The sequence below is a fragment of the Electrophorus electricus genome, chromosome 13 (genome assembly GCF_013358815.1).
Source record: "Electrophorus electricus isolate fEleEle1 chromosome 13, fEleEle1.pri, whole genome shotgun sequence".
In the NCBI taxonomy this organism is placed as follows: domain Eukaryota; kingdom Metazoa; phylum Chordata; class Actinopteri; order Gymnotiformes; family Gymnotidae; genus Electrophorus; species Electrophorus electricus.
In genome coordinates this window covers 19,235,054-19,245,278 of record NC_049547.1, presented here as the reverse complement: position 1 = coordinate 19,245,278, position 10,225 = coordinate 19,235,054, and the positions used below count along the sequence as shown (strand labels likewise).

The 10,225-nt window shown below is 41.1% G+C and overlaps 1 protein-coding gene across 3 annotated transcripts in view; it reads left to right on the top strand.

Moving 5' to 3' along the window:
* Positions 1–4,276: 4,276 nt before the first annotated feature.
* The window catches only part of abhd12 (abhydrolase domain containing 12, lysophospholipase), a 28,490-nt gene continuing 22,541 nt past the window's right edge, over positions 4,277–10,225 (top strand). For 2 of the 3 annotated variants that reach the window (XM_027024591.2, XM_035532957.1), the window contains exon 1: positions 5,061–5,498. In XM_027024591.2, coding sequence (XP_026880392.2) covers positions 5,344–5,498 — 155 coding nt within the window. In that variant the 5' untranslated portion in view covers positions 5,061–5,343. Of the gene's footprint in view, positions 4,356–5,060; positions 5,499–10,225 lie in introns of those variants that run through there. The other variant, XM_035532958.1, reaches the window with a different exon arrangement.

Here is a 10,225-nt window from a genome sequence, read left to right as displayed (position 1 = left end):
GGAATTGTATATGTCCATTAGATATTTTGATTACCAGCCCTCAAAGAAGATCAAAGAAGGAGAATTAAATAGCAGGCTAAATCTGGAAAATATGACCAAAGTACACGACGGCACACCATAACACAAAATATGATCTTAGGAACAGAATGATACAGAGATATACGGATAGTTTACAGCCTATGTGCAAGTTGCTATATTAGCGGTTCTACACCGTTCATTCGAGCTGCTTTTCATTTCTCTTGTGCCAGTGATATATATTTGGATTTTGCTATTGAAGATTCTTTTAAAAATTGTAACAGGCATGCCAGATATTAAATCTGATCTGAGCTGTGTATACCAAGAGTTGAAACTCACACGTAAAATTATTATACATCGGCCCCGTTTTTAAAAATAAAGAAAACATGACCAACGCGGGTATACAAGAGAAAATTGGGTCATGCTGCCATCTATTGCCTGGAAAACGAACAGCTACGCAACGTGTTTAAGACTGAGTATAGACTGTAACTGGGCCAGAGGAGGATGACGCCCCCTGGCCAAAAAAAAAGGTCATACACTCTAATATTTTGTTGGACCACCTTTATCTTTGATTATGGCATGCATTCGCAGTGGCATCATTTCCACAAGCTTCTGCAATGTCACAACATTTATTTCTGTCCAGAGTTGCATTCATTTTTCCCCCCAAGAGCTTGTATTGATGATGGGAGATTCGGACCACTGCGCAAAGTCTTCTCCAGCACATCTCAAAGATTCTCAATGGGGTTCAGGTCTGGATTCTGTGGTGGCCAATCCATGTGTGAAAATGATGTCTCATGCTCCCTGAACCATTCTTTCACAATTTGAGCCCGATGAATCCTGCCATTGTCATCTTGGAATATGCCCATGTCATCAGGGAAGAAAAAAAATCCATTGATGGAATAACCTGGTCCTTCAGTATATTCAGGTAGTCAGCTGACCTCATTCTTTGGGCACATAACGTTGCTGAACCTAGACCTGACCAACTGCAGCAACCCCAGATCATAGCACTGCCCCCACAGGCTTGTATGGTAGGCACTAGGCATGATGGAGCACCCATCACTCTGGAACAGGGTAAATCTGACCACATGGCCTTCTGCCATTGCTCCAGAGTCTAATCTTTATGCTCCCCAGCAAACTGAAGCCATTTTTGCCAGTTAGCCTCACTGTCAAGTGGTTTTCTTAAGGCTACACAGCTGTTTAGTCCCAATCCCTTGAGTTCCCTTCACATTGTGCGTGTGGAAATGCTCTTACTTTCAATATCAAACATATCCATGAGTTCTACTGTTGTTTTTCTACGATTTGATTTCACCACACGTTTAAGTGATCGCCGATCACGATCGTTTCCCCACTGTCCTTCCACTTTTTAATAATATGTTGGGCAGTTCTTAGCCTAATTTTAGTAGTTTCAGCATCTCCTTAGATGTTTTCTCTGCTTAATGCATGCCAATAATTTGACCCTTCTGAAACAGATTAACATCTTTTCCACGACCACAGGCTGTGTCTTTCAACATGGTTGTTTAACAAATGAGAAGCTACTCATTGCATTAAGGTTAAATAACTTGTTGGCATGCCTAATGTCTTGTAATGGATGGCAGCCAATTATCCAACACTGAATCAAAATAATGTTATTACATATTCCTGTTGATATTGCTCCACATCAAGATCTGGACCTGTCCTGAGAACTCTGATCACTCTGTCTAAAAATTCCAGAAATCTGGCTTGGACAACCAGCTACCTTTCTGTGCATATGTTACTAAAGGGACCAGCCTCTATACAACATGGAAGATCTGGTCGGGTATAATTGCAGTTAAGATGAGTGGGCACATGGCTCAATACAGGAGCAGGGCCCAGAAAGGCACTGGAAAGAACACCAGAGGAGCTAAGCACCATCTACTGGTGGAGAAAACATTCATTTGAGACTATAAGACCAGACAGACTAAGCTGTGTACCAACTGGATTTACGACAAGAAAATATATGATTCAATGCCCCACACATGGATCCTGGATTGCCTGAGGCTGTATAACATCAACAGACTTCTAAGAACCTTCATCAAGAACTCAATGGGGCTGTGGAAGACAACCATAGAGGCCAACTTCAAGCTAATAGCACAAGTCACCATCAAGTGCAGGATCTTCACCATGAGTAGCCATGGATACCTCCTCTACATGGAAGACATCAAGCTGTATGCCAGAAGGGAACAAGACATCGACTCACTAATCCATCTCACTAGGATATACAGCAAAGACATTGGAATGTCATTTGGATAGGGTAAGTGTGGTCGTATGGTTACAAGGACAGGGAAAGTAGCTCGAACAGAGGGATTTGCACTACAAGAAGGTAACTTGTACCTACAAAGAGTGAGGCAAGTCCTGAAAAGTCAGCTGAATGGAAGAAACAAGAGCCGAGCTATCAGCACCTACACTCTGCCAGTCACCAGATACCATGCTGGCACAATAAACTGGCCTAAGGAGGAGATAGAAGCCACTGACATCAAGACCTGGAAACTCCTCACAATGCACAGAGGGTTTCATCCCAAATTCAGCACTCTGAGACTACTCTAAGTGGAAGGAGGGCAGCCAAGGACTAGTGAGCATCAGAGCCACTTTCCAGGATGAAAAAAACAAGATCCAGGAATACACCAAGATAATTAAGTGGAAGGAGAGGAGCCAAGGACTAATGAGCATCAGAGCCACTATCCAGGATGAAACAACCAAGAGCCAGGAATACACCAAGATAATGGTCCAAAGTGACAAAGTGCTTAGTGAGTACCTGAGACAGTAGAAACCAGAGGAGGATGGAAATGAGGAGAAGCAGGGACCATCATGGGAGGATAAACCCTGGCACATTATGTACCAATGGCAAATAGTGGAAGTGGCTGATATGAAGAAATCCTACAAATGGTTGGAAAAGGCTGTGTTGAAAGACAGCACAGAGGCACTAATCATGGCAGCACAGGATAAAGCCTTGGATAAGAGATCAGTAGAGTGTGGGATCTACCCCAGCAGGCAGGACCCCCAGATGCAGGCTGTACAAAGATGTCCTGGTGATACTAGTAGACAGGGCATACAGGGAATGCCATAACCAAGGGCTGACATAGTATACAGAATGTTCTGGAAGTTCCAAGGTCTAAGTCGGATACACCCCGAAAGGTAATGGAAAATGACCATGCTAAAAACCCATGGGACTTACAGATACATACAGAAGAGATGGTAATGACTAACCAAACCGAACAAAGGAGGGCTGTAGTGATAGATGTGGCAATCCCAAGTGATAGCAACATCAGGAACATGTAAAGCTCAAGAAATACCAAAGGCTGAAAGAAGCGTTAGAAAAGATGTGGAGAGTGAAGTCAATTGTGGTTCTCACTGTAATTTGAGCATTAGGGACTGTGACTCCCAAACTGGAATGAATGGCGCAAGCATCCCAAGAAGAACATCCAAGATCTCCGTCCAGAAGAGTGCAGTCGTGGGAACTTGAAGGAAAAAGCCTGGATGGTGAGTGGGGAATTTAACAAATCAAACAAACAGCTCATGTATGTACTTTCCTTGTGTGTATTCTCTCTGACAATGTTCTTGCTTAATGATATCCCTAGACTCTAACCTAATGTAGCAACATAAGGATTTCTGTTGCAAAGAACTTTACAAGTTCTGTTGTAAGATTCTCTGGACAAAAGTGTCTTGCTGTAAATAGATAGCTATTATTTTTATCTTTGTGACACTGAGCTAAAGTAATGAGAAGAGTAATGAGTTATTCAAGAGAATGACAAAGTCAGCTTGTTATTTAAAAGCTTATAAAAATAACATAACCCATTCTTATATTCAGCAACGGTGAAATATAAACACTTATTTATTATCTGTCTCGTTTGATGTAGACACTTCCGTCTGCTAGGCTGGGGTTTAGTATGGCTCACGCTTGAAAAAACAAACATATTTTTCAATATTTAGTTATCCGAAACACCTTTTGAATTGTTTCTAGTTTTTTAAATTGCATACCTATCCAAATTAGCTGTGTGTAAACATAGTAAAACAAACCTAACCGGGCTAACGTTTTTCTATATTCTCCAAAGGACACAGGCTGAAATAAAATATCTCCTAAGCATGAAATGGGACAAAGTGTGTTATACGTTTTATTTTTTTTTCTCTATTTAATTATGTTTAGGCCTTAACACTATTTATTTTGGATTTTCCATGCTTGTCACAATTGGATATCAGCATTTATAAATGCGCTGAAAGCAGACGACAACACATATCAATGACAGAACTTGTCACGTGAGAGGAAACTATGGTACAACTTGTTGGACAAACAAAAGCAAACGATGAAATCTAACCAAATGAAACAGGTTTGGTTTTTAGTTTATTTGCAGAAACATTGACTTTATACTTCATTAAATGTCTATTTATACGTTTAAAGATCTTACACTTAACAAGATAAGCCGTATATCCTCGCTAGCAAACGAAACGTTACGATAAGACGTTTTCGTCCAAACGTAGTTAGCTAACTAGCTAGCTAGCAGGTAATCTATCTTGTTTTAGGGGAAAGGCCTCACGTCAGGAAACAAAACACTAACCAATAACAGCTAATGTTTATTGAATCACCTAGTTAGCTAACCAAGCCAACAGCTTACTTCTACTGCTGTTCCACGAATATGACCATCTTGTCTAAGAAAGCAGTTAACTTAGCTCGATGCTAGCTAGCTAGCGTTATCGGTTGTCGGCTCGTAAATTTGTTAGTTTACACTCGTCAACTAGTAAGGTAGTTATCCTAGCTACGTTTCGTGCCTAATGTTTAATGGACTGAAAATCAGTAGATTGACGTGTCCAACTTTGTTTACCATTCGCCTCTTTTCGTGGAACCAACCGCTATTGCTAGGTTACAGTCTCCAGCATAGCCGCCACATCTCAACGCTGATTGGCTGTTCGGGAACCTAAGGGAAAGGTTACGTTGATCAGCTGGTCAGCGCTGATTGGCTGTTCGGGAACCTAAGGGAAAGGTTACGTTGATCAGATGGTCAGCGCTGATTGGCTGTTCGGGAACCTAAGGGAAAGGTTACTTTGATCAGCTGGTCGCTGCAGATGTCGGACTTCTGCTAGATAACAATGTAGCCAGATAGCAAAGTACTGAGTGTCGGCTTCTCTGTGGAGGAGGCAGAGCCATTTAGACGTACTAACCGGCTGTATCATTGTCAGAGGGTGGCGAGTCATCCAGTTTGAAATCGCCACCTGCTTCTTTCCCGATCATCTACGCAGATTGACTGCCTTTAGACAGTTGTTATTGTTTTCCAGTTTTAATCTGATCTTTATCTCTTCCGCTCCTTCAAAATTTCAGTGATGCGAAGGCGAAATAACTCGCCCAACGCAGACCATGACAGCTCCGCTACGAAGACACTGGTGGACAGCAGTCCGAAATTAAAGCAGTGTCACAAGGGAGACGCTAGCACGGAACCGGGAGATTCTGACAAAACCATGCGAAGAAAATTCGGAAGGTAATGACGGCCAAAGCACAAACACGACCATCTTGAATGCTGTTCGATTAGTCATATTACTGAGTTGGCAGTAGTGTTGTATAAGATGTGTCTCTTGATCTTGTGGCGCTGAAATTACATCACACGTTGTTTTGGTTATTCACAATTTTCTCAGTTCCAATAGTTACCAGTTTCTCCAGAGAACAGGTTTCTGTAGCTTTGACATGGGTGGCCATATATTATGCTGAATTGGTAGGGTCAGTGATTTTATCTACTTTTCACAGACACTTGACTGGTTTTCCCAATTTTGAGAGAGCGAGTTCAGCAAGTTGTTGGGAGGGGGTGGGGTTGAGGGTCAAATGATTTGAATGCTGTGTTTAAAGGTTGCCTGATAAAGCAAGCTTGTTTTGAATGCTTGCTGTGTGATGTCTAGTCCAGGTACAGTCAGGATTCAAAAGGAAAAAAATCTAAATAGTTGTAATTGGGTTTCTCAGTAGTACTGAAACTGAAAGAAGCAGAATTGTAGCCCCACAGGAGTGTGCTTGTCCTGTGATACGAAACAGTATTTTGCAAAAATATAAAATCTTTTTTTGATGTCCAGGTTGCTGAAGATAATTCCTTTTTGGTTGTCATTGGAAATGTTCAATTTAAATTTCAAAATAGTTTTTCTTAAAAAAAAAAATCAAAATTTGAGAAATTACAATGTGATTATCATATACATGTACTTTTGCAGCACTAAATAATGTTTTAATAATTGTTTTAATCTAAAGGAATTTGGAATTAGCAAACTGACTTTCTAAATTTATTGTCTAAATTGACATGATGACCAGAAACTGATTCAATTATCTTGTTTATTCATAATTTACCATAGTTGTTTGTATATTATTCATTTAATTTGTCCGCAAACATATAAAACATGTAGTTATTCATTTTATCTCTCTGCAAATAGATTCCACTAAATCAAAGATTTTGTTGTTTCTCGTTATGAGCTCAATATGTTGGGCAAGAAAGGGGGTCCTTTGTCTGTCTCTTTAATCTGATGGCTCAGTCTTCCAGACTTTAATGGCATGAGTGTTAATTTAGCAGGAGATTTTAGCAGCAGATAGACATTACAGAGCTTTACTGACACGACTGCATGGACCATACCAGTAAGGTGGCACGACTGCATGGACCATACCAGTAAGGTGGCACGACTGCATGGACCATACCAGTAAGGTGGCACGACTGCATGCACCATACCAGTAAGGTGGCACGACTGCATGCACCATACCAGTAAGGTGGCACGACTGCATGCACCCTACCACTAAGGTGGCACGACTGCATACACCATACCACTGTGGCTTTGCACTAGGACTCTAGTTCTCAAGACCACAGCAATGCATTCTGTCCCCCAGTATGCCTGACTGGTCTCATCAATTAATTAAAGAGGATAAGGAGAGAGAACGAGAGAATGGTACTGTCTGCTATTTCAGTATGGCTGCTCAAGTTTGCTTACTCAGCATAAACGCTGGCATCATGGTTCCTGCTGCTCTTGTTAAATCCTCTCCTTTGATTGGGCAGAGCCTGCACATGGGCCCTGCAGGAGGGGCTCTGCTGGAGTTGGCAGCAGTGTGCTACGTGAGGGATGTGGATTTGTGAAACAGCCCAGTCAGGAATTACAGGCCAGGTGGGAAGAACCCACATTCGGAATTTACTAAAAATAACAGGAACAAAAGTGCCACACTTGAGTAACATAAAAAACACAGCAAAAGTCTTAATATAGTTCATGGGTAATGGACATCACTACAAACGTTCTGTCTGGATTGTGACATTTTTGAGAGAAACAAGACGTTAGGGTGGAAAGTAACGTGACCTGATTTTAACCATTGAAATTTCATCTGCATAAAACATCACGTGACCATATTGGTGGTATTGTCTTCCTTGCGCACACAGCCTTTGTAGAAGAAAAAAACCCAAAACACTGTAGCGCCTTCAAATGGAAGATTACACAGAAATAAAAAAAAATTAAATAGTAGGAAGGCCATCTGCATTTAGTTTTATTTGGGTAATTCTTCTGATCTTGGTCATTTTCACAATGCAGCTTCAAAGAGGTCTTGGCCCGTCACTCCCACATCTCATCTCCAGTAGACAATCTTCAACACACCCTCACTCTGCACTTTACTTACGTGAACTTTAACGATACAGCTCACTGCACTGTCTACCACCACAGACCTTTCACTACACTCACCTCCATGCTGGCTCATGTATGGTACAATAAATCCTGGACGTCTTAGGAGCTTGAACTGATCATACCTTGCCAAGCTGGTACATGTAACCTTGTACAGATACAACCATATCTTGTATGTCTCTACCCACATCTTGAATATTTGTATATAATATAAATATTCTATCCCCTCTATATCCTATATAGCAAAAATAATTGGCTGTAGTATAATGGAAATATGTATATTTGTAATTCGCAGCTTATAGCTTCACAGTAAAATAGGGTGCAGGTCAATATGGAAACATTCTGTATTTAATGTTTGTATGTTATGTATTTACATACTGTGAGGGATTATGCATCTAGGCTTTTCATCCACTTTCACACCTATGCCTAAGTTGCATGACAAATTGTGATTTGATTTGATTTGGGTCCATGCTGCTGAGGGAAAACTCTCATTAGAACACAACAGGAGCCGAGCCTTAATAAGATAACTGCAACAGCATCCTTGGGGATGGGTTATGTGATATTTTTTGCTTGCTGATAAAACTGACCTCCTGACCGCTGTATTTTGTGCTAATTGAGATCACTCTATAATGCTAATGTTAATTTATTTATAGTTAGTGCACTCATTTTCTGGAAGCATGATTCATGGACATGGTTTACAGGTGTGAAGCCTCTATTGCTTAAGTCGAGATATTGTTCAATCACTCTGTGTGGGTCCCTGTCTGTCAGAGCACAATGTGAAGTTTTGATGTCTAGAACAGAGCTGGTTAGAGCTGCTGAACCATTAAATGCTCTGAAGTTAAATGGTTTCACGATTTCTCAAGATCTCTGATATTGTGGAATATTTTGAATATTCACCACATTGCTTCAGTAGTTCACCTGGTGGAGTATGGTGCTAGTAATACTAGTAAGACCCAGGGACACTCATATTGTCATCCTGATAAATATGCATGTTGCTCTGGTTAAGAGCGTGTGTCAGATTCCATGCATGAATGTAAAGTAAGTTCTGTGTTAGTGTACATTTGGAATATAGGCTAAGGCTGGACAATGCACCATGTTTTTGTCTGTATTGGGAAAGGAAAATGATTCCATGGAATGTCTTCTAAAATTAGCTCATTTTAGAGTTTGTGCGATGTTCACGTGACCCGTGTTCAACATGGTAGCCATCACCTGGTTTATTACAGAGCTATGAGCAACTGTATCTGTTGAATATCTGCACTCACTAACTAAACTCTTTGGTCCTTTAATCCTGAACTGAAATTGTAAGCCATTACCCTCATATCCCCCAGAAATGCGGAAACTAATGACTAATAAAATAGTGCTTTACCATTCCTTCACTCCTGTTGGCGTGTAACTCTTTTGGGAACAGGACTGTAAATTGCTAGCGTGACGCACCGCTGTTGTACTGTAGCTGACCCTGATGTAACCCAACTCCCTGTGTAACCTGGGTCTGGTGCAGCACATGCAGGGGCTGTTATGTGTCTGAAACGTGATCCACCACCATTCACTTTAATGGTAATAGCATGAAGGACAAGGTCAAGGTCAAGAGAGTCGGAATTCGATCGGCTCTCATCCAACTCAGGAAACAGAGATGCAATCCATAAAATGGCATTCTGTCAGCATTTTGTGCAGCGACATTTTTGGATTCCCGCTCTTTAAGCGGTGAACTTTAGTTTAGTACTTTAGTTTAGTAAAATCCTCCCCCTGCAAATTTTTGTTCTACTCCTTGGGGTGGGCTGGTGTTTTTGGAATTTTTGCTGAGTCACCATCTGTCTCTGCGGCTTTCGGAGTGAACTCCAGACCCAGGAGATGTCTCCTTGCTACAGATTTAGTACTTAATTTCAGTTCCTTCTGTAAGGCGGGACTATTCCGGCTCAGACTATGAACATTGACGGTCAGATCGGAAATGAGCATGAGCTAAAATGTCATAGTTTGTATCTGTAGCATCTTGGTAGAACCATTTTAGGTCTGTCATTATTGGAAGTCTGTTGCCTGATGAATCACTATCCTAAAGTTAGTTTCAAACTGATTAGAAGGTTGGGTTTCATGTGGTGCAAGAAATATCAGTTCTACGCGATAGAAAATAGAACCGGGGCGGGGGCGCAACCTTTGAAATAGACTGAATCTTTAACAGCCTGTATAGAAATGATCAGAATCCTGTAATTTTAATCCTCTAATTCTAATTCTTGGTTTGACTGGCAGGCTAGTTTTGAGAGCTGCAACAACAGTGTCTTTTGTTAGAAAAACACACACACACTTCTTAAAATATCCACAACAGTTAGGTCATTTTTGACATCAGTTTCTAACTGAGGTTGCGCACCCGTGACTTCGGAGACTTCCCAGCTGTGGTATCAGCAGACTTCCAGCAGATGTTGAAATGTGTGGGGTGCGAAAGGGGTCACTGCAACCTGATCTTCAGTGAAATTGTGATATAGTAAGCAGTAAACTAGTGAGTAAGTGACTTGTTTGAATTTAGATCAGAATAATTGTGACTGTGTCTGTGAGCGCGTATGAAAGACATTGGTTGGAGAGAGAGAGACAC